The sequence below is a fragment of the Phodopus roborovskii genome, unplaced genomic scaffold (genome assembly GCF_943737965.1).
Source record: "Phodopus roborovskii unplaced genomic scaffold, PHOROB, whole genome shotgun sequence".
NCBI lineage: Eukaryota > Metazoa > Chordata > Mammalia > Rodentia > Cricetidae > Phodopus > Phodopus roborovskii.
This window is the reverse complement of record NW_026126410.1, coordinates 42,055,167-42,080,778: the sequence shown is the minus strand read 5'-3', so window position 1 is coordinate 42,080,778 and position 25,612 is coordinate 42,055,167. Positions and strand designations below refer to the sequence as shown.

The 25,612-nt window shown below is 41.6% G+C and overlaps 1 protein-coding gene across 2 annotated transcripts in view; it reads left to right on the top strand.

Moving 5' to 3' along the window:
- Positions 1–25,612, top strand: part of Adcy2 (adenylate cyclase 2) — a 339,930-nt gene that overhangs the window by 230,496 nt on the left and 83,822 nt on the right. For both annotated transcript variants that reach the window (XM_051182639.1, XM_051182638.1), the window contains exons 5-12: positions 3,508–3,656; positions 8,759–8,870; positions 11,669–11,796; positions 13,215–13,373; positions 14,251–14,383; positions 15,605–15,781; positions 18,831–18,874; positions 22,396–22,476. In XM_051182639.1, coding sequence (XP_051038596.1) covers positions 3,508–3,656; positions 8,759–8,870; positions 11,669–11,796; positions 13,215–13,373; positions 14,251–14,383; positions 15,605–15,781; positions 18,831–18,874; positions 22,396–22,476 — 983 coding nt within the window. The remainder of the gene's footprint in view (positions 1–3,507; positions 3,657–8,758; positions 8,871–11,668; positions 11,797–13,214; positions 13,374–14,250; positions 14,384–15,604; positions 15,782–18,830; positions 18,875–22,395; positions 22,477–25,612) is intronic.

Below are 25,612 nucleotides of genomic sequence, written 5' to 3'. Positions count from 1 at the left end.
AATGGAACAGAACACAGTTGTCTCCAGAACTGGAAAAGGTTAACTTCTACAAAGAGCCCAACACAGTTTTAGGAAGTGCTCGCATCCTGTATGGACATAAACAGCTCCCCTGGTACGGTGAATTAGTTCCTAGACAATGAAATAGGTAGTCAGATGCCTGTGCCATCTGTTAATGTCAGCAAAAAGGCTGGAACCTACATCTTCCCCATTTCAAAGCTGCTTCTGCCACAAAAGCCTGCTCTCCATCATATATAGCTACTTTTTAAAAACAATAGTCAAACAAGCATGACAAGACTTTTCAAATAATATGTATTAGGTGTGGTGTGTCTTAATTAACTGCTCTGAAGCAATACTTGCAAGGGATCCTGAGAAACAAGCTTTGTGAGACAATGGAAATAGCAACAATCACACTGTAACGAGAACACAACGCCAGGGACATGCTGGTGATGGGATTCGGTGGAAGACGTCCATTCTCTCCAATGTGCAAGCATGACCCTGGCTGCAAGATGAGGTGTGAGGGTGTGAGCTAGTATGAACTAGAGGGAGGCACTAGTGTTCACACCCCGAATTCGTGTCCTCTAAAGACTAAGGTCTGGGCGGGACCCGAGCAATTTCTGGTTTTACCCAGCAATGTTAGATGAGGTGAGACCTCCCTTTGCCTGTGTACCTCTGGCTCTGCACTGCTCAGGAATCCAGGTTTCTGATAGCCCCTTTCAGTTGGCAAGAGGAAAGTTAGTACTCAACATCCCTCCTGGTCTTCACACCAGTTTGGTGTGTTGATGATACAGTTGCATTTAAATTATTAGCTATAAAATTTCTAAAAATAGAAAAGTTTAACAAGCCAACAATCCAGCATGGATAGAGAGAGGCTGATGAGGTCTTCTCACCCTATCTGAGAGCTACTATCAGTTGATGGCTGTTTCAGGGGAGGGGGAGAGTCCTATTCTTTGGAGGTGTGCCCTCTCAGAGGTTATCCATGCTCCAGTGGATGACCATACATATGTGCACATACAGGCAACACTAATGGGACTTGGGGGACTATAAAAGGAAAAAGAAAATAAAGAGGATATGAATTTTGGAGGAGGACATGGGAAGGTCTTGGAGAAGTTGGAGAGGGCAGAGGGAGATATGATAAAATAAATAGTAAAAATGTATGAAATTCTCATATAGCAGATGAAATTTTAAAACTCTTACGGAAATATTTTATTCTTTGTCTGAACAATGAATTAGCTTTAAGTGTTTATTGTTTGGCCTGTTCAATAAAGAGAGGAAGTTCTCACATAACTATAAATAAGTTTAAATTTTAAACATCAGATCTGTTTAAATTGGATTTTCTTGCATTGTGGTGGTGCATGCCTTTAATCCCAGCACTTGGGAGACAGAGGCAGGCATATCTCCGTGAGTTTGAGGCCAGCCTGGTCTAGAGTGAATTCCAGGAAAGCTAGGGCTTCACAGAGAAACCCTGTTTTGGGGGATGGAGAGTGAGGTATTTTTCTCATGGACCTTCCATCACAAAAGTAACATAAAATATAACCAAAAGTTCTTTGTATTGTTACATTAGAAGCTGGGGCTCAGGTTGCCATAGTTTGATTGACAGAAATATTGGGGCTCAGGTTGCCGTAGTTTGATTGACAGAAACAGTGGAGCTCAGGTTGCCATAGTTTGATTGGCAGAAACACTGAGATTCACTGAATGAACTCTGGAACTCTTGTGTGGAACACTCATTACAAGAACAAGTTTTAGGGAAAGTGTATTGTCATGGCGACAGGAGATGGCATGACTGGAGCTTCCAAATGAAGCTAAGTTGTCTCTGGATAGTTCTCTGAGCTCTCTGAGATAATATGAAGATCTCTAAGAGGAAGAGGGAACCATTGAGTTTAATATGCAACTTGATTTTGGTTTTCCGAAGCCATCCATAAGGAGCAAGTGTATCCAGCATAAGTGGAAAGGCGATACAGCTAAGAGATGCCTGGTGTGAGGAACACTTGGGCTTGAGTCTGGTTTTCTGAGCCTGCTCCTAAATTCACAGTGATACTTTAATATAACAAAAGAGACATTTATTTTTACATAACGTGTGAATTTTACCTTCTATGTCTTTCAGCCCATTTTTTAAAAAGTTGGTCAACTGTCTACATTTTGGAATTAAAATGATTTTGTACCTTATATTTGGTTGTTAAATAAGGCTGGGAGTGGGAGGGGAAAATCACCATATTTGATTCTCCATTTTTGCTCATGGAATCTGTATCCCCAGGAGGGACTGGCTTGGAGTAGAGCTCACTTCATTACAGAATATGGAGAGAAGGGCAGTGTCAACTGGGCCCCACACGCCGATCTGAGTTCAGTCTGCAGGTGTACTCAGGAAGCAGGATGAGGGACTGAGGTGGCAGGAGAGACATTGACAATGAAAGGTCCATGGAAACTGGACATGGGAGCTCCTGATCTGAGACCCAAGGACTGAATGTGGAAAGGAAGAAGCTACAGTGAATCCCCAGGGTGCAGATGGGGCAGTCTTGAGCAATCAGTGTTTGGCCTTTGAAAGTAGAAAAAGACAAATTTAAAGGAAATGCATGTGTTGTAAACTCAAGCTTTTATTGACATTCACTTTTACTAAGATTCAACACTTTGATCTCCAGGAGGGTCCTGTTCACCAAGAGCAGAGGGCCCACCCTGGAGCTTGCAAGGTGCCAAGAAACATCAGTTGTTAAGAGCCATGGCTAGGGGCTGATACAAACACAAGGGGAGTCTACTGATTGTTTTAAATGTAGTAGATTAATTTTTAAATTATGCCATGTTGACTTTAAACTTTCTATTATTGCCCTTCTGTGATTCTTTTCCCCAGAAATACTTATCTTCCTTACAGAGGGTGAGAAAATGCCACTCTCACTAAAACAGGTTTATGCAGAAGGCAGTGCTGGATGGATAGCATGCTAGTATTCACTTCTACTACGTTCACTGAGAGCAGAAAGCAAAATCACACAGGAAGCTCATATGCTATGGTGTCTTTGCACTTGGTAGCTTCTCCTGAAGGTACTCAGCAGAAACTCATACTCCCCCTCCGCTTTCGTGATCATTTACAATCACTGGAGGAGACAGTGTTTATTATAGAGGAAATGAAATATTGGTTAATATTTGACTTCCCTTTTTTAGGAAGTGTGGGATATTAACTGCCTTCCCCAAATACAATAACATTTGTGCTTTATCATACACATGAACGAGAAGGTAAAATGAATGTTTTTATCTCATAATGTCCGTTGGTCTTTCGGATTTTTGATATTATGCCTGCTTTTCTATTTTAGAATAAAAATAGATGAATAATATCCTTGGGGAAATAACTATGCCTTCTTTTATTATCCATGTAGAGAACTCTTATTAGAATTCAATAAATAAGGATATAATGGTCCATCCTTAGGAAAAAAATTGTGTGTTTAGGGGAGCATTGCATTCCTCACCAGGTGGCCTTTCCCATCACGGTTTGAAATGTGTTGCCCTCTCTTCCCTTCCTTGCAGGAGCGGCTTCTACTTTCCTTGCTGCCGGCTCACATAGCCATGGAGATGAAGGCTGAGATCATCCAGAGACTGCAGGGCCCCAAAGCAGGACAGATGGAGAACACTAACAACTTTCACAACCTGTACGTCAAACGGCACACCAACGTGAGGTAGGGTGCACTGTGCAGGCCCTCGGCGGCACTGGGAGTCAGTGTCTGCCTGGGAGCATCCTCCCTGGGGAGTCACATCATATAACAACTACCCCTCCTCTGCTGGTAGAGTGGGGCTACTCCTCTTACCCTTCTGATACTGCTCGGAACCTTCACACTGAAATGATATAATTCAGTCTACTTCATTCATTAGGGTGGATGTGTAGTTTATAGACTTGCCATCTGTGGCTGATAGGAACAGAGAAAAAAGAGGTGGACGGTGGGGTCTTCCCACAGTTAGATCGAAGTATAATCAATATGATTGTCCATAAGCTTTTGAGACACAGTGGTCAATCCTTCCAGATTGACCTGGGGAAACTGGGATACTTGGTTTCAGTGTCTGACCAACCAGTGACAATGGCCACAGGGGCCTGATGCACATCTTAGTATTTCTCACAACAGTAACTGCTTTGTCAAGACAGACATTGTCATAAGTATATCCCCCAGAGAGTCTAGAATTATAGTGTTCAGAAGCCAACAAGCTTGGGATTCTAGCCAAGAAGGAAGTTGTAGAAAACATCTAATGCCCCTGAATGTAGAAAGGAAACCATAAGGCCCCTGGCTTCAGGCTGGAAGGAAGACTCATTCCTTTATCCTCATCCACAAGCCACCACATGGCTGGTGATCCTTTCATGTCCTAGCTATCTATCCCAGGTACCTCTTTAGGGAGGTTGCTCTCTCAGACATCCATTGTGTTAATGCCAGGATTTCTGCTCACATTGGCAATCACCATAATCCTCTGCACACATGCCTGGCTGCATCTGTTTTGCTTTGGTGGCATTCTTTAGTTCTCAAGGAAGATTCTTCAATCATACTTCAGTATATCAGGGACTACAGATACATCTAATTGGACATCTGCTAGAAGTGGGCCATAGGCTCTTCCCCAAATCTTGGCTCTCAACTACAGACTATTGAACATCTGCCAGAACTGGAACCCAGGCTGTTCCCCAAATCTGAACTCTCATCACAGGCTATTGTCTCTTGGGCCAGCTGCTTTAAATCAAACTTTTGAAACTCTGAGATGAAACACACACTTCACTGAAACTTAGATATATAGCCCATTTGGCATCAGCTCTTACAAAAAAAAAAATGTGCAAAGAGCCAGTGGCATGCAGGACCCAAGTATACTCATAAACAAGTGATCAATAAGAAACTCATTTCACCAAACCAGAACTAAAGGAGAAACACTGGTGATGGGATGGGAATTGGATGCACGATGGGAAAAACTAAACCTATTTAAAGAAAGTTACAGCACATTAAGCAATAAAATTATTTAAAATCCCTGCTTGCATTTGGCTGTGTAAGCATCTCATCTATAAAGCGAAAGAAGCAGGAAGGTAGCATTTCTGGTGTCTGGGGGTGTGATACTCAAATGACTCCTCTTTCCAGCCTTTCACCACGCAAACTGCCGTTGCAGGAGCTAATTTCAGATCATTTATTTGGGTGATCAAAGCCTGCAGAGAAAAACATGGTGCGTGTAAGTAGTCACTGGACATCTTGACGGACAACATGGCACTCTCAAGAAGTGAATAAGGCCCTTATACTACCTGTATTAGCTGTCAGTTTCCACATAGCAGATCGCCCCCCAAATTTAGTGGCCTTACACAGACATTAGCATCTCACAGCATCCCTTGAGATAGAAGTTTGAGAGATGCTTATCCAGATGTCAGGGGCTTGGGAAACTACAGGCCAGGTGTTAGATGCAGCTGCCCGGGGACCTGCCCTCTTTGAATGGTTCACATGGGGTATTAACTGGAGGCCTCAGCTCCCCAGGTCCCCATCATCAGATCCCTGAACATCCTTTCAGCACAGCAACTCAGTTCTGCCAGCATAAAAAATCCATTGCTGGGTATCCAGAAAAGGCCAGAAAAAGAACCAACTGTTGCCTCCTAGTTGTTCTCTGGTGTCCATTAGACATGGTGTTTATTCTCTGCAACTAACATTTACCAGCACTGATGAAGATAATAATTTCTCACCATGAAGACAGCAACTGCTGGTGGCCTGTGGCCCTTGATCGCCTTTCTCTGGATCTTTCCCAGTAGTGTTTGAACATTTACAGACACACCGTTTGAAACCGAATGACAGCAAAATAAAAACTAACTTATTTTTGCTTAATCTTGGGTATCATCCAGTCTGAAACTACACCTTTCCGTCATAGCTCAGGACCTAGAGAATTTTTCTTCCCTGAGCTTGGTTCCTGCCTCTGGCATGAAACCCCACCAAGCTACAGACTTGAGTCACCCCGACTTCCCCCACTGGCTCATCCTGTCTCCAGATCCTTGTGATTCTGCTTTCTGGTTGCACTGACCTGTGAGGGTTTGCAAGCCCCACTGACCTAACACTCCCACTCAGAGAACTCGTCTGTCTTTGTCGTGATAAATCTTGATGTGTCCTTCTCTCCCCTGAGTTTATCCTCTCCTTCCTCTTGTGGCCTCTTTGTTCTCTGTCCACTCTCCCAGGACTTTGCTATCTTTGTAAGACAGAGACCCCGTCTGTGCGCAGTCACCTAGTGGGTGACTCAAGGTAACAACAAAACTGACAAAGACAAAGTAGTCTTCTTCCTGTACTCATGATCTGTCTGGACCTGGACTCCTAAACACAGCTCACCCAGGAACTGCTCTCTGGCTTCAGTTTCTTTTTCTGGGCACTACCTGCCGAAAAAAAGCTAACGACTTGCAGTATGAGCTTTGTTATCCTTCTGTGTCTGACCATGTCTTTCAGTCGCTCCCCATCACAGACCTTGCTCAGGTGACAGTGACATGCCTGCTTCCAAGATGCACCACCAGGGTGATAATCTTTGTAATGATTCTCTGACCATCCTCCCCTGACCCCATCCCCCTGTGAGCCCTTACAGCCCTGCTTCTCAGCCTTCCCAATGCTGTGACCCTTTAATACAGTCCCTCAGTTTGTAATTGTAATTTTACTACTGTAATGAGTCATAATATAAATATCTGTCTTTTTTGGATGGTCTTAGGTGACCCCTGGGAAATGATCATTTGACACACACACACACACCCAAAAGGGGTCTTGACCTGTAAGGTTGAGAACTTCTGCCTTAAAGCCTAGTGATTCCTTTTTACATAATTTCACACACTGCATCACAATCTCTGTTTACTCTTCTCGTTTCTCTACTGGAAAATGAGCTCTGAGCCAGCTTATAGTATCTCCTGCCCTGGAGCTCTGACCAGTTCAGATCCTAATCATCACAAAGCTGTAGATGTTAGGGTAGAGAAGGAAGTTGAATCACCCTGCCTCACATGCTCTGTTTCCAGAGTGCGTTGTATCAGGTGCTCCTTCTGTGAGTGAGCAAACTCAGTCAGTCCTTCCTTCCTCTTGGAACATGGCTCAGACGCAGCCATCTCCGCCTCTAAAGGGATAGAGGAGGGAAGCTGGAGTTTGAGAGATCATGTGACCGGCCAGACTCTCCAGAAGCCTGCAGAAGTCACCTGTTCCCCAATAGAGGGACGCATCTCTTCCCGGGGCAAAGCCACAGCCTGTCCTGATCCGGCCACCACAAAGATGATTTTAATGTGGTAAAATGGGCCCAGTGTTTTACAGTTTAACCACTTCTAAGGGAACAGTTCTGTGGGAAGAAGTTGTATTCACAATGCTTTCCAACTGTCATGATCATTTCTATAACCTTTCATTGTACACAGGGTTCCTGTCTCCATCAACAACTCCCTCCCACTTACCCCCCCCCACAACCCAACACCCACCTTTCTGCCTTTTGCCTACAAGGGCTGCCTAGTCTAAAGTAACACATAATAGAATCACACCACATCTGATGTTTTGTGCCTTCAAGTCTAGCATATCATGGAATTTCATTTCTTTCCGAGACAGCCTAATATTCCAGTGTATGTAGACCACAGTTCTTCTTCCTGTACATCCATAGATGGACTTTGGGGTGTGGTTTCTACCCTTGTCTTGGAAATAGAGCAAATTTGGACAGCTGCTTGAGTCTCTAATCTCAGTTCTAAATCCCACTGTTTCCAGAGTTAAATTTTTCAGGAGCTACCCTAGTGTTTTCCATAGTGGCTGAGTCCCCCCCCACACACTGTCACCAGCAATGCACAATGGATCCACATGCCTGCCAATTCTGCTTTTGGGGGTTTTGTGTTTGTTTGTTTATCTAATAGCCTTCCTTGTGACTGTTTCTATTTCATGGCGCATCTCAAGCCATAGCATCCTCACTGTGTGACTGTTGAGACTAAAGGCAGGAATTTCGACTTCTTTGCAAAGCTGTCATGAGAATCTAAACTGTGCTACTGTGAGGCAAAGGGTTGATGCACATTCTAGCCCATCTCACGGCTATCCTTGCGGCAACTCACAGTCCCCTCCACTTATCTGCACGTGAGGGATGGAGCTGTCATAGCCAAAGAGTAATGTGCCCTGGGTACTCACCTCCCCACCCACCCACCCACATGCATCCCTCTCTCCTAGTCTTTCCCCCTTTGCAGCATTTACCATGAGTCACATTTGAACACTCTCTGGTGTCTTGATTTGTTTAACGCATCACCCCAACTGAAGCCTAAGCCTGTAGTAAATGATGCAGGATCAGTTGGCTATTATTCCCTTTTAGATTATTACTTTGATTTGGGGTTTTGGGGTTTTTGTTTGTTTGTTTTTGTTAGAATTGTCTGCTGCTTCTATTGTAGGAGTTTGTATAGCATGAGCCACAAAGGGCCTACATTCCACTGGTCATCTGGGTTGCATGAGTAGATAGGCAGAGGTGTGCCAGGTGAGAGGGAAGAAAAGAAAGGCCAGGAACTGGACCTGAATGAGGCAGCAGCTTGTCTCTTCCCACTATTTCCTTGGGGAAACTGTGGTTGGAATATGATGCATGAGAGAAGAATAAAAAGTAAATAAATAAATAATTTTTTTAAAGGCAGCACTAGGAAAATATTTAAGTGGTGATTTAATTAAGAGTTTATGCATTTCCTGTCAGGAAATAGCATGTTTCTCATGACAATGCTAAGTACAAAATATTTATATTATTCTAGTTGGAAATTGTCACGAGTCACCTTTACAATGTAATGTAGACTTCTCTAACCCTATGTCCACAGCATCTTATACGCTGACATCGTTGGGTTCACCCGTCTTGCAAGTGACTGCTCCCCTGGGGAACTGGTCCACATGCTGAATGAACTCTTCGGGAAGTTTGATCAAATCGCAAAGGTGGGTGTCACAGCATGCCTTTCACAGTGGAGGTGTATAACATCTCAGTGTATTTTCCTCCCTTCAAGAACGTTTGCAAAACTTGTTGGTTTTATTGGCTATGTCCGGGAAAGAGTAGTGCCCTAGCATGTAAGTTCTGCATGTTTTTGTCTATTTTTAGCAGTCTGTTTACATATAACTCTATACTCAAAATGGTGAGATTCTCTTGGCAACACTGTCCACCTTGTACTGTTTGGGAGTGCCCTTGTAGACATTTCCATGGGAAGGTTTAGCCATCCTGTCTTCATGCAATTAAGTAAGATTCAGGAAAAACCCCTAAGGTGTGCGGTGTCCCTTTTGTACAAGCCCTTTAATTAATTTTGTCTTTTTTTTTTTTAATCTTGTAACTTTTGTGCCACTTAAATAGACATATCAGTTCAGGATCATTCTGTGTATGCTCCTACATGGGAAAACTCACAAAAAACTGGATCTCAGTCTGTCTAAGGCCACACTAGACCTTACTTATAGAAACTTCTAGAACTGCTGGCAAAATATGGATAAAAAACATTCTTTTTTTTTTTTTTTTTTTTTTTTTTTTTTTTTGCTGGCTCTTTGATTTTCATTATGTGCTTCCTTTCAGCCTAACTTTGTCTTTTAATGGTTCCCCAACACCCTTCATTACACCTATGAATATTAGTTACTTATACATTAGAAGAGTTGTTCTTCATGAGCTAGTCCGCTTCTATTTATTTATTTGTTGTTTTTAAAACAGTCTTACTTTACATACCAATCCCAGTTCCCTTTCCCTCCTGTCTTCCCATTCCCCCATCCACTCCTCAGAGAGGATGAGGCCTCCCATGGGGAATAATCAGAGCAGAGCTCATTCCCTATGGCAGTTGTTTAGTCTGCGAAACAACTGCCAATGTCTTAGGAAGAAACTTGTTCTACAGATGAGAGAAAGGTTCTTTGTGGGCCCATCTTCCCAACTATGCTATCTTATTCTGTGTGTCATCTCCCACTGGGAAAGGAGGTTAGAATTTCAGAGGGAGAATAGCTCTGCCTCCCTTTTTTTTTTTTTTTTTTTTTCAAAGGAAAGGGCTAAGTTTTGTGAGTTAACATCTAGAGAAAAAAAAGAAAGGGTGAAACTTAATTGCTTGAATTCTCCCATTTTTATTGTTACCTGGTGATGTTGGGTAGAGGGACCCCAGCCATGGCTGATGGTGACATAACTCATGTCCACATGGTGATCTGTGTGTCCCTCTTAGGACCCACATTTCCCCTCATAGTGATCAGTCATCTTGGAATAGGACTTAGTCTCTTCCAGTATGCTTTCATTGCAACTAATTATATATGCAGTGATCAATATGGGCATATGAAGAGCAACAGGGGATATATCTACAAAAGAATCTGGAATGATACACTTTCCCACCCATAATAGATGCACATGTGTGATGTGTGACTTCCTCTCAGATTGTCTGGGCTTCGTCTGAGTCGAACCCAGCCGATGTATTCCAAGAGAACATTCTGGATAATAGCTCATGACACAGTTAAATAACAGAAGTGGAGCACTTCTGTTATTAAAAACAAGCAGGCAGCCCAGCCCACCAAGTGAATTCTGGGTAAAGCACATCACTTAAGCCAAGCAACTCACGGTCATAGCCAAGAACTCTTGTGACCCTCCACATTCTGCGAATGCAGAATATCCATTTAAGAAGTGTGCAAGGAGCTTGACTAATTAGTGAGTGTGTTTTTCTTGTTTATGATACTTCACTGGAATTACTAAATATGTTATGGGTAGTGCTATAAACAAGCATGAAAATATGTCCCAGCTTGTGAGCTGTTAGTTGGGAAAAGCATGTGGAAACATCCAATACCCTGCACACATGCTTACAAAGATGTCATATCCATTCATTCATAGACCCATGTTAATCTCAGAGGAAATAATTTGTGTTTAGGACATTGTTGGTTTTGTTTTGTTCCACTAAAGAGCTACTCGAAAGGTTAAAAAGGAATACAGGGTTGGTGCATATGAATGAGATGATCTAAATATTGTAGTGCCAGTTATAATATTTAATGTAAATGCAATGTAAGCAAGCAAAATGAGTTAGTCAAACCTTGTTTTTAATTTTTAAAAATGATATATGCATGTGTGTCTGCGGTCGGTAAGAGGGCATCAGATCTCCTGAAGCTGGAATTATAGGTGATTGTGAGGGGACCAGATACAAATGCTGGGAACTGAACCTTGGCCCTCTGTAAGAGCAATACTTGCTATCTCTCCATCCCTAAGTTAATCAAATGTTGTATTAGAAGAACTTATCCTAATATCACAATTTTGCATTCTATAAGATTTGGCCATGTTACATGGGAGCTTATTGGTACATGAAGACATTTATCAGACATGTGTCTGCAGGTAGGAGTCTGCTGCAGTTTAAAAATAAACGAGAAAACCCCAAGCATAGTAGAGAATGGCATACAATTCTAAGTCACATTAATTCTCAATGATTCCAATCTGCATAGAATGTGCATTTGTTCTATAGAGAACAATCCCCCTCTGATTTTATAGGGAACTGCTCCAAAGCATTCTCTGTATGCCCTGTGTCTCCCCCTTGGCATAAATCTTACTGCTTTAGAAACGGGTTTGTGGGAAGGGCTGGCTTGTTCTTTCTAGGCAGGGAAGGAAACCCATGTTCATATTTCTGCTCCCCATATGCCCTGTCCATGGGTGCTGAGTCAGCAGAGCCGGCAACAGACGCTGTTGAACAATTATGAATCACTGTAAGAGCTCCATGCAAATGAGGTCTTCTGATTTCTTCTTCCAGGAGAATGAATGCATGAGAATTAAAATTTTAGGAGACTGCTATTACTGTGTTTCCGGACTCCCTATCTCTCTCCCTAACCATGCCAAGAACTGTGTGAAAATGGGATTGGATATGTGTGAAGCCATAAAGTAAGTGTGTCACTCAGAAATACCGTTCCCATGCAGAACATTTTTGAGTTGTACTTCTCACCTGCAGCTATTTCTGTTTTCTGTGTCTACTGGCACTAACTGTACATTTAAGGACAAATATGAGGAAATAGGTCTATCGGCACAAAAAGCCCTCAGTCCAGAGAAAGACTGGCACCCATATTTAGGGTCATTGTTGACAATCACCGATATCAGAGAAACTGAGTTATTGATTTGTTTCCAAGGTGACTCAAATAAATCCCACTCACTGGCTCCACATTCTGTTATATGTTACCTGTTGGTCTCAGGTATGATGGATGAGGTGGTAAAAAGTCGTTTGCTTTCTCACACCCCCAATAATGGGTGACAGTTGGCACGTCTCTTGTCCATTCTGGGAATTCTTTGCTCCCAGAAGAGATGACATTTTGTACTCCCGTTATTGAAGCATGAGATGAAACAGGAAGTCTAGAGAAGGGATACCCTTTGGAAGAAGCTACTTATTTTTTGCATCAGTAGCCCATTTTGTGGCAATTGTAGCATGCTCTGGTATCGTCGTCACTATGCCACACCCTAGGCCACTGTGAGACACTGTTGGTTTGCTTAGCTGTGATGTAAGATGCCAGCCATCTGTTCTATGCAATGTGCTACTGTAGATCTGTGTTTCCTTCCTCATTTCCCCTTGAGGAATTCTCCCCGAGTGCTAGGATCACCTTCCTGGCACTTGTTTTGTGATAATACCTTAAGTGATAAATGATACAAGTAAGCATTGCCCAACATTCCTATCTCCACTTCACTGAAGTTTTTCATTGGCCTCTGTTAATGGTTATCAATAATCAGAAAATATTAGAGACAGTTTTTAATTACCTTCCTTTTCATAATATATTACTAAAGCCTATAAAATTATTCTTTTTAATTAAAGACTGTGTTCGATGGATAAGATTTAACATTGTGATTATTTTTTAAAGATCTGTGTGTGCACCTAAGTAAGCCGTATTGCTTCTTTGCTGGTAGAATATGCTTATCAGGGGCACACACCTTAGGAAGCACTAGAATCACAAATGGTGTTTGAAATGGGCTCAGCTACTGCAAGACAGTGATGTCCCAACGTTTGGGTTTGAGCACACAGCTGGAAGTCACACACAAGGGATAAGTTCTTGATACATGTTAATTGGAGGTGTGAAAACAGTAGCCCACCGACAACTCCAAGAAGACCCTGGAGTTTATGTCTACTTCTTGATTGTTTGGGAGATAATACTGTTCCACTTGGTATGAAACAACAAATGGTCCTCAGCCATGGGAGGTTCCATGGTGGCACTGCCCAAAGTCAGAGAAGCTCGGAATGATAAAATGCGAGGGGATTGGCCATGCGCTAAAGAAAACAGAGGGCACTACTGAACTCTGATCACTTTTCCTCTCTTTAGGAAAGTAAGGGACGCTACAGGGGTTGATATCAACATGCGTGTAGGAGTGCATTCTGGGAATGTCCTGTGTGGTGTGATTGGTCTCCAGAAGTGGCAGTATGATGTGTGGTCTCATGACGTCACTTTGGCCAACCACATGGAAGCTGGAGGAGTTCCTGGGTAAGAACAAACCTGGAATTTCTCTCTTCAAGCTGGTAGCTCAATTAGACATGCCAGGTCAACACAATGATACTGGATTGCTGACTTTTAGATGGCTACTCTTGCCTGTGTTGGTAACATGATACCTGTGTCCAGTGGCCTCCTATGAAAATCACGTGTCCTTGCTCTCAGGATAGTGCTAGAGTGCTCACTTAGAATGTTAAAAACTCTATTCCTTAGCAACACACACACACACACACACACACACACACACACACACACACACTCAGAGACTCAGGCCCCAACCTTGCAAGCCTTTTATCCTGTATTCAAGCATTATGGCTATAATTCTAAACCCTTATTTGTTTGCCAATTTGCGAGGATTGATCTGAATTGTCATTGAATGATTCAGTACAGGTATGGCAACCCTCTAGACCTGGTGCATCTGCAAGCAGTAGGCAAAATGCCATAGCATGGAGAGAATACACTTGTGGTTAGATGTCAGTCATGAGACTCTCAAGTAAGTGTCGTAATTCCCAGAAGCACACCAGCAAGCACTGAGCTGGGAAAGCTCTCATCAGCCAAGCACTTCTGCTTGCACACCCTGGGTGCAGATTTTGACAGATACTCTCACATGAAGATTCGGTATAATCCAGTATTCTCTGATGAGGTTCATCCTACCCACTGTGCAGGTTTCTGTGAGTACAAAGAATCTGCAAGTCTTAGTGTCTCGGGACCTCCCATTGCCATTCTTCAAAGACATGGCCAATACAATACAAACTTCCACTGAAGTCAGTGTCTCCGAGGACACATCGGTTTTCCTTCACATGGGAGACAAATAGAACACATTTTTTTTTTTTTGCATTTATCCCTTTATGTGTTCACAATTCCATTTCAGACGTGTTCACATTTCTTCTGTCACCCTGGAGCACTTGAACGGGGCTTACAAAGTGGAGGAAGGGGACGGTGAAATAAGAGACCCATATTTAAAACAGCACTTGGTGAAAACCTACTTCGTAATCAACCCCAAGGTCAGTATACTGTACAGTGTAAATAATTAGCTCATTTCTGTGATTGGGAAGCAAGCAGTGAAAGTATTCTTGCAAGTAATGCTTTTAGCTAAGAATTGGCTAAATCCTTGCCCTTAATGTAACTACTGGCTTGATTATAGAAGACATTTTGTAATGGTGAATTCAAATATTTGTTCAGAAAGCAGTTGAAATGTGTTGGCTGCCTGTATGCTGAGGGAACGGATGAAGGATGCTGGCCGGGATTATTATAGAGGTCTGTCATGTTAGTGTGTTTTGTTAACTTAATGCTGCCTGTGAAAGGCTCTTGGTATGCACGGCCTGAAACAGAGAAGAAACAGGTTTTTACTGAATCCATCAAAACATAAAAATCTAGTGATATGAAATAGAGTAACTGCATGAAAAAGGAAGAGAAAATTTTTCATGATTAACAAGTAAATCCCACAGTCCATTGTGTGACAATGTGAAAACATATAGACTTCCTTTGGGTACCTGGGAAATAAGCAGACAGGGAGGTACTATCTCTTCTTGTGTTCACACTGCCTGTTAGATGAGATCAAGAGACTCAGAGTTTTCAACAATGTTCATGTCTCTCAAATTTCTGCCAAATAGGAATTATTATCATAATAAGACCCTGAAGCTCTGGGTAGTTGTGTAACTGTCCCCAAGTGGCCCAGCTGGTAAATGGTACAGAACACAGGAATATGGGCTCCTGAGCCATGTCAACCAAGTTCACAAAACCAAGATCAAATCCATGGGCGTTTGTCTATGATAGCTTCTCTGTAGCTCGGGTTGAACCTTTAGGGACACACTTCTAATTAGTGTCACTGTTTACCAAGAGGTAAAAGTGTGATGAGTCATGAGTGACAAGAAGTGGTTAAGTGATAAGAAGATGTGAGCAAGAACATGTATTCAGGCCAAGAGCACCAAAACATGGGTACATGAGGCCACCAGTATGACCAACACAAGACAAACCTACTTATGACACCATCAAAACCAACTAAAGGAGATCACAAGCTCTGCTGAAGGGTTGGTTTACTTTATGCATTATCATTCATTAATGCACCTAGCACTTTTTACTAAGTTTCTGATGCAATTGAGTTTTACTATCTAGAGAAAAAGCAATTAACCTGGCCAGTGAAACTGGAGCAGGACCAGGGAAGGGACTGGGGGGGGGGGGGGAGGTTGGTGTGCCAGAAGTGATGCTGTTTCTACTCCCCCAAGGGAGAGCGACGGAGTCCCCAGCACCTCTTCAGACCTCGCCACACACTAGATGGAGCCAAGATGAGGGCATCTGTCCGCATGACCCGGTACTTGGAGTCCTGGGGAGCAGCCAAGCCCTTCGCACATCTGCACCACAGGGATAGCATGACCACGGAGAATGGGAAGATTAGTACCACGGTATGCCTGCCTCAGAGACAGGGCATGGTGGGAGGGCTGGGAGCTCCTCCCCCACCAAGAGACTGGACATCTCTAACCAGAATGCTCATCTGCAATGATGCTGACCTCTGAGTCCTCAGGGCCATGATATCTAATAGAGAGGAGCTCCATAACCCAATATGTCTTTATTTACACAACTGACCATGACAAAACTATTTAACCACGTTCTTTTTGATCTTACGAAGTAGAATACCATGAGCATTTTCATGGGAGTAGGCGTGAAGGGACATGTGCTGCTCATGGGCATTGTGAAGACTTTCAAATCCAACATAACGTAGGCTCTCCAGCAGGGCCCACCCCATGGCTCTGGGGTCCTGTTCTGGTTCCAGCCAGAAACACCAAAGGGCCTAACAATGGGGACTTGTGCAATAAGATACAGAAAAGGATAAATATGGAAACTAGACCTAGAGAAAGCAGGAAGCGTAAACACAGTTAGATGATGAATGTAATCCCAATGGTATATTGTCGTCTCCACACTGACTCCAGTTTCATGTGTAATGACAGTAACTGAGTCATGATGCAGTTGAGATAGAATGTAATGTTTTATGATTCTCATTGGCTAAGAAAGAACATGGCAGGCTGTTGGGTGAGAGTCAAGTTTCCATCTTTCCTTTCCCCATACCTCAGAGTCTGGGAACAAATCCTTAAGCCCAGAATGTGAGGGCTATGGATTAATTGTATGTTTTTTTACAACCTCTCTACAGTTTTTAAGTTAATACTTTATTTTTGAGATTATCCTATAATTACATCATTTCCCCCTCTTCTGCCCTCTAATCCCTCCCATGTATTCCTCCTTGCTCTCTTCCAAATTCATAGAACCTGTTTTCATTAATCGTTGTTAAATATTTAACTTAAAAATCAATGTAAACCAACAGAACATTGTGACTGATCAATCAGCAGAAGACAGTGTTGGGGCAGGTCCCTAGAGTTTATCTTCTAACAGGCAGAGGGAGATCATGGTGAAATAAGATAAATAAGTAAGGTTAGCTAAAATTTCTTTGCAAATAAGCACACAGAGACATATATTAAGTTATAAACTGTTGGCTTCTTACTGGCTAGCTCTCTCTTAATTATTAACCCATAACTAATCTATGTGTTTCTACATGGCCTTATCTTACCAGAGAATACCTTGGGCATCCTATCTTCCCAGTCTCTACATGGCATCTCTTCCTGGCGGCCTCTCTACCTCTCTCTCCCCAAAATTCTCCTCCTCTGGTAGCCCTGCCTATACTTCCTGCCTGGTTACTCACCAATTGGTGTTTTAGTCATCAACCAATAAGAGAAACATATATACAGGGGAACACCCCCCATCAGAGTAAGGTTATTCCAAGTACAATAAACCCCATGAGGGAAGTAAATTTAAGTTTATTAGGGAATGAATAGTGCCTGCCCCAGGTGGACAAGTGTGAAAGTCTCAGGAGAAGAGCAAAACAAATGGAAATGATGGCAGGAACATCACCAAGTCCCTCAGAGGGAGTAAATGTGGTGTCTTCTGGGGTCAGAGGGGAGGTGTGGCAAAAGGTGGATGTGGCAGGGAAGTCATCAACAACCAGTAAAAGGAAGTTGTCTAGGATGGGGTGACAGAGTTAAGAGTTCAAATGAACCTTATGTATATAGGGGGAAGTTTGGGCTATCTTAAACTAGGGAGGAATGTGACAGCTATGTGCTTTGGAATGACAAGGATGACTGCAGAATTTCCAAGGGAGAGCCATGCCCTCTCCTGCTGAAACTGTGAGAAGCTCACTCATGGTCTCCTTGGAAAGTGGAGCAGATGAGACTTGATGGAAAAACTGATCGACACCACCAGCAGGTCCTCAGCTGGGAAATGATGATTACCTGAGGTGACCAAAGCAAGGGAAATCAGGTTACTTAAAATGGGAAAATCAAGATCTTTCTGATAAACACCATCAAATTGATGCATCTTCTATACATCTAAAATCCAACAAGGAAGAATATGGGTGATAGTGCAAGCCTGAAACTTATGGGGGAGGTTGAAGCCGGAGGTGCCACCATGCGGCCTCGGGCTATAGTTGGCATTGGGACTGAGGGAAGAGGGATCCATTATGGGATGCCTGAAGCATCATGGGCCTTCCAGCACTTGGACTTGTAGATAGAGGCATTTCAGGACTCTAGTGTTCAGTTGCCAATTAAAATCAACATTTTCAGTCACAAAAAAACATGAAGTGGGCATTCCTTTGGTTTTGCTGTTCTATCTTATACTTTAATTCCACTACAAGTAGACAAAGTGTCCCCGTGTCTATTTGTTTGTTTTGTTTCTTGAGACAGGATTTCTCTGTGTAATAGTCTTGACTGTTTTGTTTTGTTTCTCAAGACAAGATTTCTCTATGTAATAGTCCTGGCTGTCTTAGGATTCACCTCTTTGACCAGGTTTTTTGTTTTGCTTTGTTTTGTTTTAACTCATGCTGTTATTAAGCAGTGAGATAGCTACCTGTCAGCCCCAACCTGTGTCTCCCCTTCACTCTTTCTGGATCTACCATTGATCATGTGACCTTTCTTCTTTCTGTCCATTGTCTCTTGAGTGCACACATTTAACCCACGGTGCCATTTCCTACTGCCTGGTTCAGTGATCAGCCCTTGGATGGACAACAAATGTTTGCAGCTCCTCTTATGTTTTAAAGGCCATCTAATATTTGTGTCATATTTCCAGATGACTTATAGTTCCTGACAACTCTGTTGAGGGCTTCTGGAGGCCACTATTTAAATCCAAATCTGAACATTTCAAGATTGTAAACTTTTAAAAAACAAAATCACATTGTCACCCCCAGCATCCCAATGTCCAGGGTGTATGGATTATAGCAGCATTTTAAGTGTTTATGATAAGCTTTTTTACTCAGATGGATTATCAGTTAGTTATTTAAACTATATTCACCATGATAAAAGAAGAAATATATATCTTCTCTGAATCATTGCCACATTCTTCCTGAAAGATGTTTTTGACACTAATTGAGTTTCTTTCTTTCTTTCTTTTTTTTTTTTTTTTTAATTGCAGGATGTGCCAATGGGTCAACATAATTTTCAAAATCGCACCTTAAGGTATGGCTTGTCATTGACTATTTAATTTTTAAAGGCATATTGCTTGTTATTTATTTCTGAGAGTAATTATCGTCAATTAGAGCCATTTCAAAGGTGTCTTCCAAAAGAGCAGTCTTCCAAAAGAGCAGCTACTGTGAAGAGTGCTATCAAATTATTCTCAACTTCTAAAAATAAGAATATTAGTGTCTTGTTATTAGGCTTGAGAGAGATAAAAGGAAAACACCACCTGCTCGACTCTTTGCACTGTTGAATGTTGTCTTGAAATCACTCTTCTATTAGAGATAGAGTTTTTAAAAACCTGGATTGATTTACATTTTTCAATAGCTGCTGAGAATCAGTGCTTGTTTTGAATCCCAATGGTGACCCAAGCTGCCAGCCCTGCTCAAATGGGAAAATCTTTTCAAGAATTTCCTCCTGTGTCCTGCCACTATTCACAGTAACACCATCTCACTGTCTTCTGGTTGGATTTTATGTGTATAAGTCTTTGTGTGTGTGTATTTATGTGCACCACATGTATGTAGTGTCCACAGAGGCCAAAAGAGGGTAACTGAGTCTCTGGGACTAGGGTTTCAGATGGTTGGAAACTATCATGTGGGTGCTAGAAAACAGAACTGGATCCTCTGCAATGGTAACAAGTGTTCTTAACCATGGGTCCCACTATAGTTTCAACCCACACCCCTCTGACTTACATTTTACTGTGATACTGGAATAATTAATGTAAGGTATTGACACACAAGTTAAGGCAACTTTCCCTACAAAGAGGATCGCTACCTTTGACATTTACATAAATGGAAGAAAAATATAATATCCAACATATATTCTTGCAGAATATGCAATGTATCCAAGTGAAAAGTAAACACACCTGTCAAGCCCATTTGTTTTCCCAGAACCCTTCCATATGACTACCAAAATTAACTCTAATTTGTATTTTTGCAAATTTAAAATTTTAACATTGAAATGGAATACTTTTGTCTTTATTTAGGGCTCTTGGGATTTTTTAAAAAACATGTTGTTTTTCCATGTTTTCTACCATATTAAAGAGAACTTAAAGTAGTAATCTTAAGGAGATTATACAGTATATCTATATCTGTAGGATACCTTGAGAGGCATTGCTTATCTGAGGCCGGTAGGATGCTCACACATGTGTAATCAGCTTCCCTCGGGAACGTCTACTATCTGTATTTATCACCTTGTGCTCTGATTCAATAAACAAGACACAGTGGGAAATGCTTCACAAGAACCCAGCACAGGGCAGTGAGGTGACTTCTGGGATGAGAGCAGCTAGGACTGTAGTGAAAGCATGCTACCATTTTATCCCAAAACCAGAGAAAATCTAATTTCATATCAACTATGTTCCCATCGGGTAGATACTCTTGCATAACTGTTACGAAGGGAAAGAACCTGAGACACAGGGGAACTGGAAATTGCCAAGAGTCTTTTGACTACCAGAGCTAAAGCCAGGACTCAGTTTTATATACAGTGTCCAGCCACTGTGCCACCAAATCCCTGGTGGGTTAGATTCTTGTTCTACCTTTGTCCACTTATGTGGATCTTTAGTGGCCCCTAAGCATAGGGAGAGAATATAGCTTTTGAGTCAGGCTCAACAGGCTACCTCCCACTTCTGAACTCTGAAACCTGGACCCTAACAAACTTCTCTGAAGTTTTTGGCTGACCAGAGCACTGACTTCCCATGACACCTTCTGTGCCTCTTTAAGTGGACTTGCCCAGGATGTGGGTTGGACAGATCTCAGAAGGGAAAAATCTAGATGAGTACTGGCACATTGGAAAGAGGGTTTGGAGCACAGAGCATTGGGGAAGCTGAGCTCAGATTCAGGGGCCAGTAAAAGGACAGGGAATCAAAGGGACAAAGTCAATCAAAATGTTTTGGTGAATGGAACAACAGGTATATAGATGTCTTGCCCTCTTCACAGTGGAGATCACAAAAATGAGAAATCGGTGTGCAGACAGTCAAATAAAATCACTCATCAAAACATGGACTCTGTGGCCACTTCACATTGCATTTAAAATGGTGAGCCCTGCATAGACGTTGTTGCAGTAACACTGAGCAGAATAACAGAGCTAATACCTTAGCTCAACTTCTCAGGAAATGTGTACATTTACCTATGGACCCCAAGTTAACTGTGCATTTCCTTAGACTGTGAAAAAGAAAACCATTGAAGTGAAGTCCAGAAACTCCAGCCTCACCCTGGAACTGGAAATTTTAAATGAGGGTCTAAGTACATCTCTGGGAGCCTGTAAATAAGGATGCATGTCCACACCAGATGATTGCTAAAGGGTGTGTGTGTGTGTGTGTGTGTGTGTGTGTGTGTGTGTATGGGATGGAGGTGAGGAGGAGACTTGGCATTCAAGCACAGGATGACTCTGCATGAGACACTGCAAGATTCCAGTACCAAACCCAGCAAAATGGGACCAAAACCAATGCTCCTTCTCCAAGTGGATTTGAATTTGGTGTACTGACGCCTCATCATTGATTTGGCTTGATATGTACAGTTGGAAAGTTTCATGTCATTTTTATTTTAGAACGAAATCTGCACTTGACCTTTTAGAGAATGACAGAGATACAATGTCAAAATGCAGAGTTTAGGAATATACGCATCACTTTGTCTCATTGATGGTTCTTTGAGATTTAATTACAGATAAACTTAGTATGACACATCATGTTTGTTTGTGTTCTTATCTGTATGTAATGGCAAATAGGACTCAGGAAAGTGCCAGTGTTGTTCCAGATTATATCTACCCATTTAGAATTGAACACCTAGATTTATGTGCTTGAAGACAGGCATGGCCTCATTTAGCCTGGCTAGCAAGGGCCAACCTGTGCCTTTAATCATTCCAGTAGATATTTAACTTTTAAAATAGATGCCTAACATCTTCTCCTTTATGTCCTACTTGTGTGAATTATCCACCTTTCCAGGAAGAGGGGCCAGTTTTAATTGGCATAGTTCACTTAGGAACTGGCTTGTTATGGCTTAAAATCTCCTTACCCAAGACCAAGTGAAGTAATTTGTAAGTCTACAAACAGAAGCAGGCTCTCTGTGATTGTGGCTTTTGCCAACCACAGATTACTTACATTTAAGCACAACAGTTATACTAAATACATTACATATGAAATGAAACTTTGAAATGTCTAAACAAAGACTATAGCTTTGCAAATTCTTGGAGACTGGCTGAGAAATACATCAAATGTAGGAATGACTAACATAATCAAATTTTTCTAAGGTTATTTCTACAGCCAGGGTGATTTCATCATAAAATGCAGGTTACCAGGGCTGCATGTCAAGAGTTAGCTCATCACTTAGGGGGAAAGGTCTTTTCCTATCAAACACCACATACTCTCTATGGTGATTTGGAAGCCCAGTGAGTTTCACAGAATCGTAAGTGACTGTATTTGCCACAGTAATCATCGTGGTCAATTTGTTCAGCCCATAGTGTGGTATGTGCTTTGTTGCCATGAGAAGCAGCCTAATATGTATCTCACTCGTGTTTCCTTTCACGTATAGAACTAAGTCACAGAAGAAGAGATTTGAAGAGGAATTGAATGAAAGGATGATCCAAGCAATTGATGGGATCAATGCACAAAAGTGAGTGATTTTGTCCTCAGTCAGCTTATTTCAGAACCTATTAATACTATGCAAATATTTCCCATGTGTCTCCTAGCAAACACTGCTGTCCTTACCATGGCAAGCACAAGTGTCTCAGACACTTCACCCATTTCCTTCCTGTGTCCTTCATAGTAGCTTCTGTTAATAGGATTTCTGTCGTGCTATTTAAAAAATTAAGTTCTGCCTAGAAAATATACACCTCATCACTTAGTGACAAACAACATGGCAAGTATTCACACAGGGAAAAATTATATGTTACTTCATATACTTGCTTTTATTTCTTAAATCGCAAGATTTCCCCCTTCCTTTCCTCCCTCCAATCCTTCCCGTGTATCCCCTTGCTCACTCTCTCAAATTCATATTTATTTGTTGTTACATACTTTATACTTTAAAATTAATAGGCAAGGAGGAACTTAGGACTGCCATGAAACTCATCTATGACATAAAGGAACTTGCCTGTGCCATAGAAGGATGTGTCTATGTCATGTAGAGAAAGTCAGCTATGACATACGACTTCATCTGTGTTACAGAGAACATTCCCTGTGTCATGGGGGAACTCATCTGTGTCATAGAGAAAAATCACCTGTGCCATAAGGGGACTCACCTGTGTTGTGGGGGAGGGGCAACTCATTTTTGTAATAGGACTCAGCTGTGCCATACAGCTCCTTACCTATTGTTATGAGTAAGTTTTTCCCTGCTGGTCTTGTCTCACCGACTTGCCAGCTCCAAATAACACACAGAGATGCTATATTAGATATAAAGCTGTTGGCCAGTTACTAGTTTCTTATCGGCTAGCTCTGTCTTAAATATTAACCCATTTCTATTAATCTAAGTATTTCCATATGGTCTCATCTTACCAGAGAGAGGGGCTGGCATTCTACTCTCTCAGTCCGCCATCTTGAATCTCCTCCCTCCTACTTCCTTTCTCCTCTTTGTCTCCTAGTCCCGCCTATTTTGCTTTCCTATTGGCCAACAGTGCTTTATTCATTAACCAATAAGAGAAACATATTTACAGAATAGCATCTCCCATCATCTCCACTTTTCTTTCTAAAATATAGCCAAATATGTAACATAGCCAAATATGTAACAAAACAGTTATCAAATAAGAACTATAGTTAACAATATTTAGTCCATTAACATTTAGTAAGATTTAAAGAAAATATTCTATCATCTATCCTATCATTGTGAGACTAAAGTCTTATATGTAATTTATCTTTAATCTTAAATAAGGAAAACTATAACCATAACTATCTGTCTTCAACTCCATCAAAGACCACAGAAGGATAATATATAAACTCTAGAAATGACAGAGACAACTCACTGCCTGGTCAGTCGCCGAAAGTTCTTCTGTAGTGTTCCATCGTCAGCCCATAGGACATAGTGTGTCTGGCAGACTCCTCAGCAAAGCAGAAAACTTTAAACTGTCCATCTGTATTGGCCGTTTGTCAGTCATTTTTCTTTGTGTCCTGCAGAATGTCTGGCAGACTCTTCCATGAAGCAGGAACCCTGTAGCAATGTCCATCTTGTATCAGCAGTTATTTTCCTGTGGGTCCTGCATGTCCAGTTTATACAGCATAAAGTCAAACAGTCCAGACAAGAGCAGTATCTTGTCCAAATGGCTGGTCTTGCCATATTGAAAGCAAACTCCATAACAAGTTTCTTCGATGTCCATCTGTCTTTCTGACGCAGGTGGTGTTGCCAGGAACAGTTGTGCCTCACTGTTAAGAAAAACTCTAAACCATTTTAAGTGCCATATACTGTAGGTCTTTGAAAGGTTTGAAGAATGCCTATCCATCTCAAATACATCTTGAAAACCTAACTAACTTAACTCTAAGTTTTGACTATCATAGGTAACTATCTGTAATCTGTACTAATTTATACATTACATTTCTAAATGAGCTATATAAACACAATACCTAAACAAGAGGAGAAATACACATCACAAAATTGACCTTAAATTTGTATCATTAACCATTTATAACCAACCCCATTTAAATGAAAACAAACATTTATAGACAATATTTGAGAATTTGAGCATTATTTTTTCCAAACTGCTTCCTGCTGGTAGGGGGTGCTGTCATGGGGACCCTAAGAAGATGAAGAAATATTGGCTATAGCAGTCTGTAAGACTGCCTTCACCCAGGGACAATGCTTCAGGGGGTCTTGCTTGATCAAACCATGTTAGTCTTAAAGGAATCCACAGGTTTTCTTTTTCTGTGAAAACAAAAGTAGAAATGCTTTTCCCCAGTAACCTGTCCTTGGACTTAAATTTTGGAATCAAAGCATTTTTAAAATATATAAAATGAATTAATCCAGCAGCATTTCTTTTAACAGTTATTTCCTCAGCAGTCAAACGATTTAAAGCCAACAGAATAGCGTATAGTATCTAAAGTTTCTCTGTGCTTTCCATCTTTACGTGGCTTTTTTATTACTGTTTCTTTTACTTCTATTTTTTCATATTTTGAGACGGGGGTTTCTCTGTGTGACTTTTATCTGTCCTGGAATTAACTCTGTATACCAGGTTTACTTTGAAATCACAGAGATCTGTTTGCCTCTGTCTCCCGAATGCTGGGATCAAAGACATGTGCCACCACATCCAGCTACTCTGTCTTTTTAAACAATTTTATCCTGTTTCTTTTTCTCTCCCAAGACTACATATATTTTAAAACACAGTGTAAACCTTTAGAGATTTTTCTTAATCTGAATCTGTCTTTACTATAAATCTTTATCTTTTTGTAGCCATGAGTCTTTTATCTGGTAAACAACAACATTGCTAAAATGAAGGCCACAATTGTTTTAGTCGAAGTCTATCAAAGATGGTGGTGGGTACTTTTACCGCCAGAACTGAGAGCTGTGGTCACTGCATTGGTCTACGCTGCCATCCAGCAGCATGCTGGGGGCTTGGAGATGTGGTCACTGCCATTGCCATCTCTTGTACACACCATTGAATTGTTAGCAGTGCTCTTTAAAAGCCTTGGGGGGGTTGTTTTGGGTTTTTTGTTTTGTTTTGTTTTTTTCTTTTTGCTTCTTATGCTGAGTCAGGAAACCTCCCTTTAAGGAGCTGCGCAAGTCTCTGTTTGTCTCTAGCAAAACAGAGCCCAACTGAGAAAAATGC